At 39.5% G+C, this 18,457-nt stretch overlaps 2 protein-coding genes across 2 annotated transcripts; both read right to left on the bottom strand.

Moving 5' to 3' along the window:
• Positions 1 to 4,283: 4,283 nt before the first annotated feature.
• LOC113150998 (geranylgeranyl transferase type-1 subunit beta-like) lies at positions 4,284 to 13,660 on the bottom strand. Its single transcript, XM_026343781.1, has 9 exons — positions 13,554 to 13,660; positions 12,919 to 13,037; positions 11,356 to 11,420; positions 10,795 to 10,946; positions 10,551 to 10,683; positions 9,627 to 9,672; positions 7,986 to 8,170; positions 7,153 to 7,261; positions 4,284 to 5,063 (listed from the first exon to the last, which is right to left on the bottom strand). The coding sequence occupies exons 2-9, from the start codon at positions 12,962 to 12,964 to the stop codon at positions 4,897 to 4,899; spliced, it is 903 nt and encodes a 300-aa protein (XP_026199566.1). The 5' UTR covers positions 12,965 to 13,037; positions 13,554 to 13,660; the 3' UTR covers positions 4,284 to 4,896.
• Positions 13,661 to 13,887: 227 nt separating this feature from the next.
• LOC113150999 (coiled-coil domain-containing protein 112-like) lies at positions 13,888 to 15,048 on the bottom strand. Its single transcript, XM_026343782.1, has 4 exons — positions 14,984 to 15,048; positions 14,615 to 14,713; positions 14,411 to 14,529; positions 13,888 to 14,296 (listed from the first exon to the last, which is right to left on the bottom strand). Exons 1-4 carry the CDS (start codon positions 15,035 to 15,037, stop codon positions 14,266 to 14,268), a joined length of 303 nt encoding a protein of 100 aa, XP_026199567.1. The 5' UTR covers positions 15,038 to 15,048; the 3' UTR covers positions 13,888 to 14,265.
• Positions 15,049 to 18,457: the final 3,409 nt, after the last annotated feature.

The following is an 18,457-nucleotide window of genomic DNA, read 5'->3' as shown; positions in this document are numbered from 1 at the left end:
GACGGAGCAAACGGTGCGTGACAAAATAATGTAAACAGTGTTTCCAAAAAGATCCCAAACACTGAGATGATCACTGCTAACTGACTGCGCTGAGTAACAGGGTTGGTTTTTATTACAGCTGCAGTAGATTCTTAGGACAAAGATGAGGCCAGTGCTTATGAGTAATATCTGTGGAGATCACACTCAAGTGCCCCATAAAAGAGCCACATAACTGAGTGTCAGTGCCCCACACGTGGCTGAATAATCAATACAACACACTGACTGATGCGTTTTACAAGGTGCAATTGATTAAAGTTAAATAACTACAGAGAGACGTGCTGTCTAAGCACATATACTGTGCAGTAAGTTCAACTCTGATCTGTGTGGATCATTAAAAATGAGTCATTCGGATCACATGAAGTCGAGCTGTAAACACACTGCATTTGTGTGGTAGCAACAAATCCACAGAAGAAACATCCAAACAACAGAGAATGGAAACAGCTCCCCGTCTCCCGGGTTTGTGCCTCACAAAATAAACTGTAACTTGATGTTAGAAAGGAAAAAATAAATCTGAGTCAGTTAACCAAACTGCATTTAAACTTTTAAAGATGACTTCCGCCCAGCCTAGTTTGTGGTTTAGGATTACATGTCTCATGGGGAAGTGTGGAGCCATACAGGTACACGTACATTGTCTGCTCAACAAGGGATCGTAACCACACCCAAACTACAGCTGCAGCAGGCTGTCAGGGGAAGACATTTACAATCTGTGTTCACAGGGGAATAAAATACATTTTAAAACCTGTTTTTATTATTATTGCTTTGTAAACAACTACTCATCATGACATAGGTCAATCAAGTGTTAAAATTTTATTATATCCAGATTAAATCTGTAAGTGCCAACAGAGCCCACGTTTCCTGATCAGTGCCAGCAGTGAAGTCTGTGAGTGTGCTATGCAGCTCCCAGGTGGGTGGGTGTGTTTGCATGTGTGTATCCAGTGAACAAATTAGGGTAAGGGCTGACCAGTTGTCATCTCAGAAGTTAAAAATAGAGCTACAACAACTCAGAGTAATCGAGCCACTTAGATCCTGCTGTGAGACAAAATAAGGACCCAGTCTGTAGTGAGACACAAAGATAAGGTAGCACTAATAATAATATTAAAGCTTAAGATTTAGTTGCAAATCCTTTGCCTGTAATAACTGCATTAAGACCCATTGACATCACCGAACCTTTGCATTCTTCTTTTGTGATGCTTTTAAAGGCTTTCACTGCAGCCTCTCAGCTGTTGTTTGTTTTGGGAGGGTTACTCCCTTCAGTCTCCTCTTCAGCAGGTAAAATGCTCTATAGGGTTTGAGTCTGGACACTGACTTGTCCAGTCTAAAACCTTTCGCTTCGTACCCCTGATGAACTCCTGTGTTGTTTTGGCTCATGATCTTGCTGCATGATGAAGGATCTCCCAGTCAGTGTAGCTGCCGCTTTCTTATAATTGGTAGACAAAATGTTTCTGTAGAAGATGACCTGGAAATAAAACCTTGAATGTTGATCTTTTGTCTTATTCATCTTTTGATGTCAAACCCAAATGTTCTCAAACTCAATTTACGGTCTACAGCAAAAATAAAGGAACCAGACTCACTGTTCTAACACATTTGGAGACAAATGTACCCACAAAAATCAAAAACAATCATAAAAGTTAGCACATTTATTTACCATAAATACAGTATGCACTGCCAAGCTACAATCAACATAACACATCCTCAAATTCAAAGTACTATGATACATCACATATGAACATTTGCATATTCAGTTCCTACAACTGTCTCAGTGATGTAGCTGTAAACGTTTTTTTTTCTCATCTTGAGCACTTGCACAATAGATGTCACATATTTATAGACATTTACATATTTATCTACACTCAATATTTCTACAAAGCATAGAAAAAATAAATTCCATTACATTTATAGGTACATTATGTATATCAGTGTTCTGATCTACCATTTGCGACATTTTGGCTGCATCTTAAACGACTAACTTCTCCGGAGCAGCTGTCCACAGCTGTCACTGCAGCTGTCACGAAAACGCAAAGCCACGGTCCCCTGTTTTCATGCTGCGAGTCAGGGAGCATCAACTGCAGTGTGACGTGGCAAAAAAGGAGAGACACACTTTAACAACTGCTGAGGTGCAGCTTTCATCTGCGGTAAGTGGCGGATCCACCATCCAATCTTATTTGAGTAAGCATTTATGGATCCTGCCACCATGAATTTGTCCGTCCTTCCCGAACCTCGTAATCGATCAGATACGGAGGGACAAAGACAAATCTAGGGAGAACTGCTCCCACCAGTCAGTTTCTGTTAAGAATAAGTGAGATCAACAAAGACTGAAGCAGGAAAAACAGCTCGTAAGTGCTCTAACTGCTGAATGTGTATGAAGATTCAGGGCACCGCTTCTCTCCAGGCAACACTTCAGTTCAGTGTCAAAGCCAGTTTAAACATGCTGTACGTGTAGTGAAATCAGAAGTAAGAGAGCATTCAGAGGGCAGTGACCCAGAACAATGTTGCATGAGGCACATTTCAGACTCAAGTCTACGTGAGCGGGCGTGTCATGTGACCTGGCCTATGTTCAGAAGATGCATGAGAGACATGGCCATTCAATTTCAACTGATCTGGCTCCACAGTGGCGATGGTCAGGACCTCTCAGATCTTCTACAGATTTAGGATACTTCATAACTACACCAAAAAGAATGTACACCAGAATATTTTACAGTATGATGGTTGATTGGATGGTCCACATTTTGTGGAGGGGGGTGGTATTATGGCATTACAGACTCAGTTCGGCAAAATAATTTGCCGTAACTCAAAGCGTTCGTAGAAACTAGCAGGAGAGACATCAGCAAGATTAACTGCAACAAAGGCTATTGCCTGGCTAAACATTAACATAAAAAGTAATACAGCAACAACAGAAGCAATGGCCTAGAAAGCACGTATTTCTGCACCACAACAAGGATATATAACACTAGGGCCGGGGCCAGGACGCAGGGAGGAGATCGCAGACTCCGACAGTCTACTTTTAATAATAGATGTAGCAGATTATTTATTTATTCACCTCTCCCCTGCTCTCTCCTTTCCACTGTCTGCCTGGTCTGATTTCTAAATCTAAAAAAAGAGGTGTGTGCTGGTGGGAAGGGAGGCGCGGGTAGCATCAGAGATTATACTATTTTTATATCCAGTAGAGAACACAGTAGACTCCCTCAGGTAACATGTAGTAGGCAGACTTCACCTGCTGTGATACTGTCCCCTCCTCTCTCGACGGGAATCTGAACTAATGTGAAGCACTAATGTAATGAGTAGGCGGGGGAAAAACTTATCACTATATTAAGATCGCACTCGATTTCAAAACTATAAACTCCCAAATTGTGAATAAGAAAGGGCAATAAGACAGGAAGAGTCAATGAGCAGGATTACAAAACGGTGTCATGTGTCAGTGGAAGTCAACAGTTTCGAAATCAAAGGGAAGTTGAGCATAACAATTATTCCTGTAGTCTGACTCTCAGTGACAACTTCTGCTCATGTGCATTGTTCTCTTCGTGTGCCTGCATCCTATCTGTTCTAAAAAAGAAAAAAAAGTCAATAATGTTCCCTGAATACATTTCCGCAAGACATGTTGCCACAATCTCATCCTGCTCTTATTGTTTTGTGGTTGCCTGGTGCCTTGAAGGAAGGTTTTTTCTGATCAGTTCAGGGTTCAGGACTCGGGATGGAGATCTGCTGCTAAAATTAGCAGCTACTACCTTGGAGCAAAACAGGGATTTTCCCCTTCATACCACTCTCTGGCAGGATGAGACTTGTAGTTGAACTCACTTTTTAATCTTCTTTTTAGGAGGCTTTGATTTTTCCCGCAACAGCATTCATAGATTTGCCCTTTAGGGTAAATGTTTGTTCTTAACGGCCTTTACTGTGAATTTCACCCCAGCAGTTTTATTATCATTAAAATCACCGAACAACGCCTACAGTGGTGAAACTGTAAGATGCTGAAGAGCTGCTGAGAAACCCAGGGGAGTAAACCTGCTAGGCTGGTATCACCGCTGAGAGTCGAGAGCTTGAGGCTTTCATGAGGTCCAAAAGCAATGCAAGGATGGAGGTGATATGAGGGCAGCGAAGAAAGCACAGTATTTACTGAGTTTTCTGTCTGAGAACGCAGAAATGGTAAAGTAAAGGAAACATACATGTTTCTACATTTACCCCAAAATTAAGACGGGGGCTATGTCATTCATTCATGAACACAATTTAATCTCAACCTATTTATGTGCTATATATGTTTGTTTTTTTTTTAAAGGTAGTGATATTATTCAGCAAGGAAAGCTAGGAAATTCACATGAAATCAGAACAGCCAACTCAAAAACCATAAAGTCCCTCAGAACCATTAAAAAGACCACCTCATGCTGCGATGTGCAGCGAGTCAGCAATGTTCAGGATTTACATCAGATTGTGTTGATGCGTCTAAAGAAAACTGAACCTCTAAATCATCACAATGTGAAACACTGGCAAAAATTGAGGCATCACATTTTTTCCAAGTCTCCAGTGACTTTTAAATTTAAATTTCTGGCACATGCTTTATTCCCACAGACTATAATGCACATTATTTAATACTGTCTACCAGTAATAACAAAAAGGCAGCAAAACAAATATGGCATGAATTGCTTAAGAAAAGATGAGAGACATAGATACAGATGGGTTTAAATTCATCTCCCCAAAGTTACTAATATGTAACTGGAGAGTGGAGAAAAAGCTTGAGTCCTGAAACGAGGAGGACTCTCAGGCGAATGGGCCAAATGTCCTGGACACACGCTGCAGAACTCCAGTCGCCTTTGATCGACTACTGTTAGGTGCACATGATTACTAAACCTGTTCAGCGGCATCCTGCTGTCAGTGCTGTCTGCTACAGCTGCCAGTGCTGTCCCTCCACGTCTGCTGCACATGCTGGAGGTGCTGAAAGGCTCTCTGGGTGATGTTAAGAGCAGGATGGACCTTCCTCAGACTAGGCTCTCCGATCAGAGACAGACCGCACAGCCCTAAGTAGGCATGGAGAGGGTCTGACACATAGGAAGTGGAAGGGGGGAGGGGGGGGGGGGGGGGGGGGGGGGGGGGGGGGGGGGTAAAAGGGAGAAACTAGGTCAGAGATAGCAACATGTGCCAAAACAGAAGCACCTGCGTGTGGCAGGTGTGTTACCTTCAGAATAACATGAGATAAAATAGAGACTGATGTCACCTTACTGACCACTTCTGATAAATAAATTAATAAAATAAAATAAAATAAACAAACGTCATGAATAAACATCGTTTTTGTTGTACTGCTCCTTTAAGTAGATATAAATATTGTACAAAGGTTTGCCCCGTGACCTTTTCCCTCTCCTGAGACGGCAGTATAAGCTGTAGAGGCCAGTAAATGGAGCAGTAATTGAATTATAATGAAATGACAGACGAGTCGACACAGACACTGGAATCAATCAAAGCCCCATTAGCTGCATCAATCAGGATTCATCAAGACTCAAATTCAAGGTTGTTCAGTATATACCACTGACTCACTACTGACATCTCTGAATATACACAGCTTGTTCAGGATAAATCATTTGGACCAACAGAAATTTGCAAAACATTCATATGGAAAGATTCTAAGTTGGTAAACAATAATACAGACTTATTACCCAGCAGTGCTTCAGAGTATTGGTCAACAATTAATATCCAGCAAATAAGAGCAACAGCAAAGGTGATTCTCTCTTGCAACCATCAAATCTGTTGGACTTGAGATTACTGACGAGCTCCATTTCTCCAAACTAGCCGTTAAAACACTACTTCGGTCCAACATTTATTCTCTTTTAGCTTAGTTTTTGGTGACTGGCAAAATCCTGATGAAATCACTGGTTCTTTAGCTTGGTTTGATGAGCAGGTAGCATATTGTAGCTTTTCTGACTTTTTTTTTTTTTCCTTTTTTCCAGAAGCAGCTCTCTGCTATGGCCAAAATGGGGCTATGAGAGTGGAGAGAGTGAACAAAAACAAAAGTAAAGCTAATTCTCATGACACTGTGACCTGTGATGAGTAACATTTACCATATTTAGTCATTTTTATAGCCCGTAATTCAGAAATGAACGAGCTGTGGGTCTGATCCTGGCTTTACAACATTAAAATACTAAAATTTAAACCACTGTGACTTTATTTTGTACCAATTGTTCCTCAAATGAAAGCTGATGATGAGGATAGAACATCTGATGACATTTGGTCCAGGTCTGCTCGACAAATTCACAGCGCCTTCTTTGTTCTATGTTATTGTCACTTGCTATCTTCCCATACATCTGTGATTGTGTATGACTGCACTGTTCAAGTACACAGAGTCCGGTGCTATGTGTGCCCATGCTGCTTTATTAAATAAAACACTCCATTGTTCAGTCAATTTAAAAGGCTCTGTGAATACAGTGTCTGTTTTGGCTTTATTGTTTCTTTTCAGCCCAACTCCTCTGCCTTGTTCCTGTACGTGAGCAGCTCCTGTGTCGGCCTACCTATGAACAATTCCCTCATCAATTACACATTACAAGGGCGAGCAGGAAGGCAGAACTACACACACACAAACATGTACACCATTGAAGTTTAGGGTTACAAAGGTTTTCCACTGATCTCAAGTAAAACTGCCAACCACGACTCCACCCTGACCTCTCCGCACCTGTGAGAGCAGGACAGAAACTGTCAGCTCAAAGAGAGAAAGACTAAAGAAGTGCTAAGTTGCATTGTCTTTTTGTCCTAAATAATCTTTGAAGCTACTGAAACATAAATAGGTTAAACAGGAAGCTCCAAACAATGTGGTGATTAAAGATCAGAACTCAGCTTAAAATACTGAAGATGATCAATTTTTGCAGAATTGACTCGTTTACTTTTTCTTGCCACTTTCTGTGTTCTGCCCTACTCCACTCGTGTGGTCTTAACAGAAGTTTCATGCAATTTGGTTCACTCTTCCTTTGACAGAAACTCCCTACAGGTACAACAAAAAACTGTCACTATGACACAAACAACCATAGCCGAACTCTGTAATTGGCTCTCCAGTAGTGTCTTTATATGTTCTCTCTCTATCTGATGACCAGAAGCGTCTAGTGCAAAACAGTTTATATCATCCCAGCACATCAAATCATTTACCTGGATGGCTGTCGGGCCACTTGGCAAATCCCCCCACCAAGCGATCCTGTGTGGACAGGATGAAGCTCCTGTTCTTGTCAAAGTTCGTATACTGGAACACGTCTAGCAGCTGTGACGGCACAGAGGGTGGGGAAGGTGGAGGAAATAAGGCAGAGTTTTCACCAAGAGAACAAATCTAAAAGCTAAAATATACATTGTATTTCGCAGAGTTGCTAATTATCATCAAATGATTGCGTCTGTTTAAAATATATTGATGATGCTCGTATCACTGCAGGGAAATTGCACAAAGATGGGTTACTGCAGTCAGTAACCAAAAACATCCTACTCTCCATCTACACAGATACTAGTGGAGACAGCATCAAGCCTTTGTGTTTACTGTACGGCTCATGTGCTACATACAAATATTTGTTGGAGTGTGCACATTTAGCCCATCTGGGACAGTTGTGACCCAGAAATTCCCAGTTTCCCTGCATTGTGTTTGCTCATGTGTGCATGTGGCTGCATTTGTATCCGTGCCTTACTCATAGCTGTTAGTTCACAGTTTTCTTGATCATGTGTGAGCATGTTTGCACCCCTGGCGTAGTTATGACCCACATGCACAAGGTTTGCTCACAGGTTTTTTTTGGGGGTTGTGTCTATTTAAATGTGGAGGATTAACCCAGTTGTTTAGACAGTGCGAACATTTACTGTTAAATATTATAAAATACTGTTTATTATTCAAGTTAAGCTGGCAGGTTTTGTGCCAAAAGTCGATTAAAATGCTTGAAATCAACATATTAATGCATCCAGAGGGTATGTGAATATGTGTCTGTGTCTGGTGCACCAGTCTGTACCTCTAGCGTAGCTCCCACCCAAAAGGAGTAGCATGTGTCTACAGGTTTGTTGGGGCGTCCATGGAAGCCACTCTGCTGCCTCATGATACACCAGCGCCGGATCCTGTCCAGCTCCCGCTGACTCAGTGCTTCCTCCAGTCGACCCATTAGACAAAGGGACGCTATAGCACAGTACGTCCAGCCACCTGGACACACAGATGTGGACAATTCAGAGAAAAAAACAAAAGAATCATTTTGAACGAGACTACTGTTTTCTGACGACCTAAGGCTGAAAAGGTGGTTCCAGTGGTTCACGCTGACATGTTGTGATGACAGACAACATGATAATTACAAGGCAGCGCGATAAAAAACAGGTGGTATGTCGGAGCTCTTACTGCCAAATATTTGACGCTCCTACTCTCACTTTCCACCTTCATTTAGAAATGGTCGCCTTTTTTTTATGAATGTGAAAAATCTAAATGTATGTTGTGTATTAAAATGTGTGCCATCCTGTGAGATTTATTTCAAGTCAGTTTAAGGTTAAGGATTAGATGCTGTGTGCTATGCATCACCTTCTACAGCCTCAATGTGAACTGCTTTCATTATGCCTTCATCATCAACATTATCATCATCCTCCCTGGCTGCTTATCTGTGTTCATATGTGAGGGAGAGACGAGAGGTGGGGTGAAGTGTGTGGATCCGGGTTTGTAATCCACCAGTGTGTTACCCTGGTCTCTAATCATCCAGGTCTGGCTCACTATGTGCTGGAGGCACAGGAGGATGCTAAATACAACTCTCAGAAATACAATAAATCTTAATCAAACACAAACGTGTTGGCTCTAAAACCATGGAGATATAATTGTAATAAATAAATAATAAATAAGAAGTGGAGGTGCTGGAAATACAGACGGCACAATGTGATAAACGCCAGCCACACTGAATACTGGCACATCATTTCTCTAATCCCATATTTCACACATTGAACTGCACAGTGGTTCAAACACAATTATCTACAAAAAACATTTAGTGTGGGAGGTCTTGGTGCTGAGAAGACATGCTTCAAGCGTGGCTGGGTAATCTACTGTATATCTCCACTGATGTGTAATCACAGTTGGCTGCCGTGCAGAAGAGACTGAGCCTCAACAAGGTCTGTAATCATAGATGTTAAATTTATCATGAGGAGGAAGCAGGGAAAGAAATTACCAAGATTCACTAGGATCTGTCCCTTCAAGCAGCTTCATTATATAGATTTAATTTACGGCACTCAGTCTGTCACAAACAGAGGAAATGCTGCTTTATCCACAGTCACCTTTATGACACAGTGTTGTTTGAAGCAGCGCTTTGGGAGACACTTGAGTGTGTATGTACGGAGAGGGCGTTTGTGTCGGAACAATAAGGTTTAATTTGAGTGGAGCAGGGATTAATGAGGACCATGCATCTACAGAGATTAATTTTAATGGCTAATCCTTTAAACCGTTACTAACATCAGTCACGTTCATGCTTTCTCATATGAAACTGCCTACACACACGTAAACCTTTTGATCTGATCAGAAGTCGTACTGTGTTTTCACGTAGCATCTCCCTGATGCAAATTGTGATTTCAAATTTGCATTAATGACATAAGTAACTAAGTACAAAGCATTAGACAAGAATCATACTCACCATGTGACTCTCGCCCAGCTCCCTGGCCAAACCCACTGTCATATGACTGGAGACAGCAAAGAAAAGGTCATTCAGTGTCATCTAGCAAGAAATGTTAACATGCACGAAAAAAAAACACTGAACTGACCTGACACACAATAATAATAAATTACACATGGTTAAATCAAATTCAGCCCTTATTTTTTATCATTCATTAATTATCATTGAATGTAGGTTAATGGATGCCTGCTGCTGCTGTCCAAACATAAATCAACGTATCTGGTAAACTTCTCTGATGTTTCCGGCCCTCGGATACATAACCACCCATCATGTGGCTGTTTCTGTACAGTTTCATTCACCAACAACTAACTTGCTTTGCCAGAGATACTTTGGAATCCACCCACCAATCTGTGGCACGCAATATGGAAACTACGTAATGAAATCATACGAGTGGGACCATCTCTCTACTGTCTGAGAAGCAGACAATACCACACAGCAACTGCTTTGATGTGTCTAACCCAACTGTGGTGTAAAAACAAACACTGAAGCTTATAAGTAATGGTTGAGTTAAACGTCAGTCCACAATCTTACAAAAATATCACTCAAGTGCCACATCATGAACTTCTTTTTTCTACTGGTGGGGAGGAAAAATATCTGCTGCTACTGCTGCTTTATGACCATGATGCATTGCTCAACCCCCTCCATCTATACAGTAGATGAAGTATTTCTAGGCAGAGTGCCACTTTCTGAAGGTGGGTGGCCTATTCTAGTAATTCAAGTGTAGAGATGCTGATTTTAATGGTGCAGAAACAGTGGTTGTTTGCTTAATGGCGGTACTGTTTGCCTGGAGTAAAGGTGTCACTGGATTCATAGACTTGTGCTGCAGCACAAACTTCACGCTCTTCCCACAAGTTAATAGATTCTAGGGTTTTAAAATCTGCTCACCAAGCTTCCTCTGATGTACTCAATGGCCTTCTGGATGTCCATGCCTGACCAGTCATCCAGCATGTAACAGATACTGGCTGCACAGTAGATAAAGCGTATATCATTTTCACTTCCTTCTGGCACTGCGTAGAAACTGGAAGCAAAAAGAAACAATCACAAAATGTCAGACAAGCAGGAGAAAAACTGCAAATGAGCCGTCAGCATAAAAATGCCAGAGAGGATACGTGTATTTGTGTGTGCTGACCTGCCATCTTCCAGCTGCAGTGCTCTGAGACCAGCCAGACACGCCTGTTTGTTAACCCGACTCAGGTCGTCTCCCAGTATCAGCAGCGAACACAGCCCAGTGTAGGTCATCGCTACATGGCCACTGTCATATGGATGCAGCACACCTGGACCCTGATCAACAGATACAATCAGATATTCTTCCAACAAAAGGCTCAAATACTACTTTTCAGTGATATGATTGGGATGAGATTAACAATTACATCTATTAACTATCTCTCGGGACATATAAGTAATTCCAAATTTGATATTTTGATTAACACAATATTACAATTACTGGTAATATTACTACTGCAGGGGTGCTGGAAATGAGCTAACCCCCTTATAAAGGGGAACATGGTGGTGCAATGATTGAAAAGACTTGAAATCATAATACTCTGAGAAGGATTAATGCAAATGGGGAAAAACAGAAACAGCATGGGATCACAGCAGTGAAAATGTAGATCAAAACATGGGATGGAAATGATTTTATATAGACGACAAAAACGTGGGATCAATGTGTGGTAAGGGGGAGGGGCAGTACTTTTGTGCTGTAAGGAATTCCAATGTGAGATGATCCTCGAAACCCACAACGGCTTAGATTGGCTTCTGGAAAACAGTAACAGGACAAAAGCAGGTGTATAAGCGAAACTCATTCTGTTTTTAGTGCCCTTCAGCAAGGTGCTGCATAGAAGTACCATGTGATGCTCTACTGGCTGGACATAAAGTGTGCTGCTGCCATCTAGCAGCAATTCCAGGAACAATGCATTCATCATGATGTAATATTCAAAATAACATCATCCTTCAAACTGTGAGTGTGCACTTTTATTTGTGCTCAGTAAAATCAGAAAAGGTCTAAAAAACATATACTTACATTACTGATGTTGTATTTTTGTTTAAAAATAGAGAGAGCCCACTCAATATTGCTCGTTAGCCTTTAAATGTATCTTTATTCAACACACGTATGCTCAACACAACCATAAACATTAATTAAAAGGCTCAGGAACTTCAAACTTTATGTGGAAATCCTTCTAGCAAAGCTCAACTGCCTCCCGAGCTGTGATTTCACTTCTAATGATAAGTAACCAGCCAGACACTTAGCATATGGCAGCAGCTAAAAACATGAGACCAATCAAGCACGGCTATCCCAATATGACTCCTGTTGATGTCTTCAATAATTCAAACACTGGGCACATAAACAGATGGCACAGCAAGGCTTGTTAGGGACAGAAAAACAAGCAATTAAATATTTAGAGTGCAACTTTCCCCAAATAGAGGTACAGTTGGAGAAGGTTAGCAGAGGAAGACACCTAGAGGCAAAAATCTGTCCAAAAAGTATGAAACATCTTACAGACTTTGAAGTTTGACAACTCTTAGCTGTCAAACACATAGAGACATAAGTTTGAGATTCATTAGTGCTGAAGTCTGCCAGTTGATCTTCCCCTCTCGCACCCTGATGAACCCACAGACCCGTAACACAGGCACCACAGAATTAATTTAAAATTGAAATGTTTCAGCTTCTGTTAAATAAAACTCTTTATTTTTTTGTTACAAAACGTTTATATTTATTGATGTAACTGGTCACAAACCACTGTGAATCCAACTCGAGCTTCCTGCCCTGGAAATTAGAAAATCTGTGCGTGCTTTACAGCAACAAGCAACACCGATCTTGTACTTTTTCCTTCTACCACTAGTCCTGATTACACAGTATACTCCTACAGACTGATTCTACTTCTGTTTTTTTCAAACCTTAAACATCCATAATTAAGAGTTAGAAGCCTTGAGAGGGCTAGCATTTGATTAAAAGTTGTTGATAAAGTTGGCTCTCTTAAGTATTTTACATCTTCTATAACTGTGAATAATCTGCTAGATCCAAGTTTACATCTTCATAAGTCTTATGCATCCAATTAACCGTCCCAACATACTGGATTTAATTTAATTTTCATTTATGACTAAGAGAAAGTAACAAATCTCAGATTGGAAAGCTTTAATCAGACAATATCAATGCCTAATAAATTTACTGTAATTACAGCTCTACTGAAAACCTTTTCAACTAAGTCACCTTATATAGAGAGAGGTGTGAAAAAACACAGGATGTGAGACTTACGGTCTTCTGTGGGCAGAACCTGTAGTGAGTAGATCCATTCAATCATGATGTTCTTATCAACCACATCAAGAGCATCCAGCACATCCAACCCAGACAGGGCAAAAAATATGATAGTTAACCTGCAAAAAAAGGGGCACACAGCAAAATGATTCCCTTTTTAAATCATTCAGGACACTGACATTTCGCACTGCAACCTAATTTAAAACGTTTTCTAAAACAAAAAGTTAAAACAGCCTAGTCTGCTAACAGCATGCTACCTGTTGGTACAGTTCAGCTGGTAACTAACTTTAAACTCAGCTGAACCAGTTGGTGAAATGTTTAAGTTAGTAAACGAGAACCCGCACAAACCGTAGTAGCCAATGAGTCTTATAGCTCTAATAAAATAACCCACTAAAGTTGACTACGGAGTTTCATCGGGTGCCATGCCCTGTTACACAGCTAACTACAGCAGATTCCTGATCCACTACAGTCTGTCATAACTTCACTACCAGAGCTGATGTTAGCTAGCACGCTAAGCTAAGTAGCACTAGCCTCCATTCAAAACGGCTGGTGAAGCCCGGCTAGCTCAGATGCTAATCAGGTTCTTCTGTAAAACACACAATCTACAGCGGTGTTGTTCGCTCCAGTAATCTTACCTAGTTGTTTCGAGCGAGGCGTATCTCTCAGGTAACACCTGAAGTGTTCTCTGGAAGAATCGTACATGTCGATCTCTTAAAAAGTCTATTTGCTCAAATTCTTCAAACTGGCTCCTCTTCCGCCATCTTTGCATCCGCACCTATGAGGAATCTTTTCCGGTGTTCCGGTGTGTTTGTTGTTTCAAAATAAAAGCTCACAGTAGCGTATACAATGCACATTATAGATTAACTTGTAATATTAAAGAATAAAAAAAGAGTATGTAAGTAAGATTGGTAAAGTGTACTTCAAGAATCAAAAGTACTTCATGTAAAAACAAAATACAGTACAGTACTATAATGTATAGGCAGCATTTTATTGTACAGAAGCTCATTTTTGTTGTTACATATAAAGTTGTAACAAACAAATCTTAACATTTGAGAAAGTGCAACTATGATTTCTGACATTTTTACTTTAAAAATACTAATCTGTAAATGAACTAATGCCTTTGTCTACTAGTAGAGTAAATGGACTTGGTTGCTCTTCACTATCGGAATGTGAAATTTATACAAAACTATTAAATTTTTTTTATTTTAAAAAAAATATAAATGTAAATATAATTCATAGTATGTATAAAAGTTTAAACATTAGCACACTGTAGATATGAGTACAGGCACAATCTAGCGTCGCTAGAATGCGTTTCAGAATAGTTCCATTGGCTTTTACGGTTTTTCATCACAGGCCTTGTCTCCAAGAAGGAACAGCTCTGAAAGAAAAACAGAAAAAAATTCAGATGATTCAGAAATGACAAACCTTTACGCATAATATTCCTTTATGAAAACCTGTCTTCATGACTGTAAAAAAGAAGCGGCATTCCGACCTGTGAAACATGTTTAGCACAGGTCCTCCTCCTGAAGGTCCAACATGTTTCATTCGCTCCTCCCATCCTTTAGTAGGACGTGTAAGCCTTGAGGGGTCCCTGCTGACGTGACCATCCACCTAAAGATGAACAAATAAACATCAATCTTTTCATTTTCAAAACCTTTCTCTAACTCTTCTTATTTGTTCACTGTACAGTCTTTACCTTTTCCTTCAACTTAGCAGCAATTCTCCTCTGTCTGTCCTCTTGCTCTTTTTCTCTCAGCTGTTTCTCTTGAAGCTTTGCTTCTACCTTGAGAAGATCCTGAACAAAATCAGAGACAAACTGTGTATTTCACACAATCTGATTACTTCCTCGTGTATCCGCTAACATTAGCCTTTGTATTTATTCAAACATTTGTAAACGGAAACAAATCTGTACATCAGATCCCAGAAACAAACTGTAACCCAACACCTGATGTCCATGTAACAACAGAGTCCATGTAGACTTTTGAAAGTGGTGACATCAGGGACTCTGGACTAAACAGACAAAACAACTGATCTGTGAAGCATCTCTGGTTCTCAGAGTCCGTACCCTTTCATTAAAGCATTTGATGCCCTTTGCTGCCTCCCTCCTTCTCTCATCCATCTCCCTCTGTTCTTCCTCTTCTCTTCCTCTCCTGCTCCTCTTCCTCTCTCCTCACTCTTAGCTGCTCCTCAATGGCAAGCTTCACCTCAAGCTGGCGACGTCGCTCTTCCTGAGAGACAGAAATCACCAACTTTAGCTAAATAAATAAATAACTAACACAACACTCACACAGACGAGTAGATACCCATACACAAGTACAATCAAATGAGCACAACCACTGATTTTTCAAGCACCTTTTCCCGTCTCCTCTTGTGTATCTCCTCAGACAGTCTCTGCTCCTCTTCTTGTTCCTCTTTCCTCCTCTTCTCTTCCCTCCACTCTTGCAGTCTTCGTGCTGCCTCCCTCTTCTCCTCCTCAGCCCTAAAACATAATTGATAAAACACACTTAAAGAGACATGACATTAACAAATTCCCCATTCTTGAAGGTGACCAGTAAGATATTTCAGGTGCTCATCAGATATGGTGGGCTCTGGTTCTGCATTCCTCTGCTTTCAATTTGAAATTCTACTCTGCAAATCGATTTCAGCTCTTTTTAACTAAACATTTAACTTTAAATTTAAATGTTTAGATAAATTCAGCTATGTTTTATTAACTTCATCAAATCTATTTCAGCTTTTTTAAGTTAATATTCAGCTGTTTTAGCTTCTTCTTCATATGTTTAGCGCTGTTAAAACACTTCCTGTTTCTCTTCAGCTAATTTCAGCAGCGTTTTAAAAACGTTTCATCAACTTTCAGCAGTTCTTCAGGAATCGATCTATTATATTAATCATATCCATTATATTTTCACAATTTTCACCAATTATTGAAAAATGATTTCAACAAATCTAAATTTCATTCAATTTTATTTGTATAGCATCAAATCACAGTCATTCTAACACCCCACAATATGTTGCTCTTACATTGTTTAAGGTTTAAGATCTTACAAAATATAACTGTATATAGAATTATATAAAAAACCCAACAACGTCACCTAAGCAAGCACTAGGCAACAGTGGAGAAGAAAAAAAAAACTCCCTTTAGAGGAGGAAACCTCAGAACCAGGCTCAGAGTGGGCGGCCATCTGCCTCGACCAGTTGGTAAAATCCATTTGACCTAATTATTTTTCAGTAATATCTGTAATAATTTAATCATTTACATGTTTACATAACATTGCAAATCTTTAAAAATAATATTTGAAAAGCCAAAATTCATTGTGTATTTGTATTATATAACAATTTATAAAGTAGGCCTGAATAATATATTGTTAACTGTTATTATTTATCGGGTTATTTAGTTGATTTCCATGAAGCAACTGATGTGACTAGTTTTCCCTGTTTGTCTGTTTCTTTTATCATTTAAAAAGGAAACAGATAAGGGATAAAATAAAACAAAGAAAAACTCATTGTCATAGAATGCACAATACATAAAAATTATTTGTATAATAATCAATGAAAATTATCTGGTGTAAATTTTGTCCTTAGATCACTGTATATTTTGGATCATTGCTGAAGCAGATTCTTTTGTATCGTAAGTCCAAAGTCCAACTTTTAACACAGTTCACATTTCAAGTGGCTGTTTCCAGTCGTCTGCTTAGTGTCTGACGTAGTGTAGCTGAAGCCTGAAACAGAAAGGGAATTAGAAACTTCACTTCTGACATCCCTGTAGATGTAAATGCTAACATGCAATTCCTGCAATGTTTTTGTTAGTGTTCTAAGTTGAACAGGTCTGGTAAGCAGAAAGAAATACAGCTGATACCTTTAAAAGATGTTTAGGAGGAGTCAGAAGTTCCTGTTAGTCGATGACCGAGAGATGACCGATCATTGGTCAGAGATGTTAGTTAGACTCCACTGAGCTGTTTATACAGTGACTGTCGTCCACATTGTGACGTGTAGGTAAGAAGATGGAGCTGATCCTGAAAGGAAAAAAAAGTAATATGTTTTATATTGTAAGTCAAAGGAAATAAAATGCATTACAACTTACAAACGTATTACAAAACGTACGTAAAAATTAGAAAAATATATGATGTATAAAGAATAAAGATGAGGAAAACAACACTGTGAATGCTTGTATTGTGATTAAGTTAAGCATACATCATCATGCAGCACCTTGAACCCTGCTTCAGAGAAGTTTCCAGTGTTGACCAGGAGACATTTTAGAAACTCCTGAGAATCTTCAGTGCAAAGTGGAAGAAGATCTGAGGGAAAAACTTAATTTGAATGACACTGAGATACTATTGGCTACAACAGAAAACCCAAAGTCCAGCAACACATCATAACTGTCTAATGTACACAAATTAATAGATAAATAAAAACATAACACTGAAAGTGCTGAGAAATAACCCTGACCTTATAGTAGCATCTTATGTTGTATAGAAGACATAGAACTGGCTGGAAGAACATAGTAGCTATCCCAGAGGAGTAAGGAAGGTGAGGCAAAAGCTGGTAGGAATCATCTCATCCTCTGCTCTGAAGAATTAAAGGGACCAGCAGGTGGTACAATGTTCCTCAGTGTGGTCCACAAGAGTCTGTTTTTGATTGACTGCTAACATGGTGCTGCAGTGTGGTCTGATGCAGCATGATGTGGTCTTGGTTATTGTGTTATTGATGCTCACAGAGCTGAAGCCAGGAAGGCAAAGGGTGCAAATGTCGTCACAGAGGACACAGGAGAGCTACGTCTCCTCTCCAAGAAAACAAAACTAAAAAAAAATTATAGTATCTGGACAGATACAGTCTATGTGGGGATTTAGGTGGAACAGGGATGCAGGGTATCAGTTTATAGGTATCAGTAAGAAAATTACATGAAGAACTTGTATTTTTGTCAGTAAACAAATGAAACTTATAGTTTGTCACTTTCTTCCTTACCAAATAACATTGTGCTATAAGAATAGAAAAATAATACAAAAAGCAAATAGAACTGTGACATAACTAATGAAACCTAAATTTCAACTGTCAATGGTCCATTATCAAACATTTAACAAATACAAAAAAATAAATCTAAAACACAAAAGCAACATTAGCATACATTAGAAAGGGTATTTGTTTAAGAAAACATAAAAACCAAATAATAAAAAAAATAAACCATCTAGACATTAACAGTCTTTCTTTATCAAAATCCACCACTATATAAAAATAAATAAAGTATTTGTATTTTCTAATACTTTTGTAAGGCAGGACTGAACAATATGTTTTAAGTTAGCATCAATAGCACTAGATAAATAATCTATGTTCAAACGAGGGACTGTAACTGACAGATGTCTCCACATCCTTCTTTAAAACCATCTTTTGATTATTTTCTGAATAAAATGTGTGTATGTGTAAGACAAGTCATATTATGTTTGTAATGGCACCATGTAAAATCTTTCTTCCCTAAAAACATGGTAGTGATAAATCAGAGATTCACTGATACATAGTGACTAATTGTTCTGGTGCGGTATTGTTCACC

This window comes from Anabas testudineus, chromosome 9 (assembly GCF_900324465.2).
Source record: "Anabas testudineus chromosome 9, fAnaTes1.2, whole genome shotgun sequence".
NCBI classification, from domain to species: Eukaryota; Metazoa; Chordata; class Actinopteri; order Anabantiformes; family Anabantidae; genus Anabas; species Anabas testudineus.
Note: the sequence above shows the minus strand (reverse complement) of the source record. Positions and strands in the feature narration are given on the sequence as shown.

Coding starts and splice junctions, on each gene's coding strand:
- LOC113150998 (XM_026343781.1), bottom strand. CDS start 12,964: ATGATTGAATGGATCTACTCACTACAGGTTCTGCCCACAGAAGACC. Junction 10,947..11,355: donor GAATTCCTTACAGCACAAAA/GTACTGCCCCTC, acceptor TCTGTTGATCAG/GGTCCAGGTGTGCTGCATCC. Junction 10,684..10,794: donor CTGCAGCTGGAAGATGGCAG/GTCAGCACACAC, acceptor TTTTGCTTCCAG/TTTCTACGCAGTGCCAGAAG.
- LOC113150999 (XM_026343782.1), bottom strand. CDS start 15,037: ATGGATGAGAGAAGGAGGGAGGCAGCAAAGGGCATCAAATGCTTTAAT. Junction 14,714..14,983: donor TCAAATGCTTTAATGAAAGG/GTACGGACTCTG, acceptor GATTTTGTTCAG/GATCTTCTCAAGGTAGAAGC. Junction 14,530..14,614: donor CTGCTAAGTTGAAGGAAAAG/GTAAAGACTGTA, acceptor GTTCATCTTTAG/GTGGATGGTCACGTCAGCAG.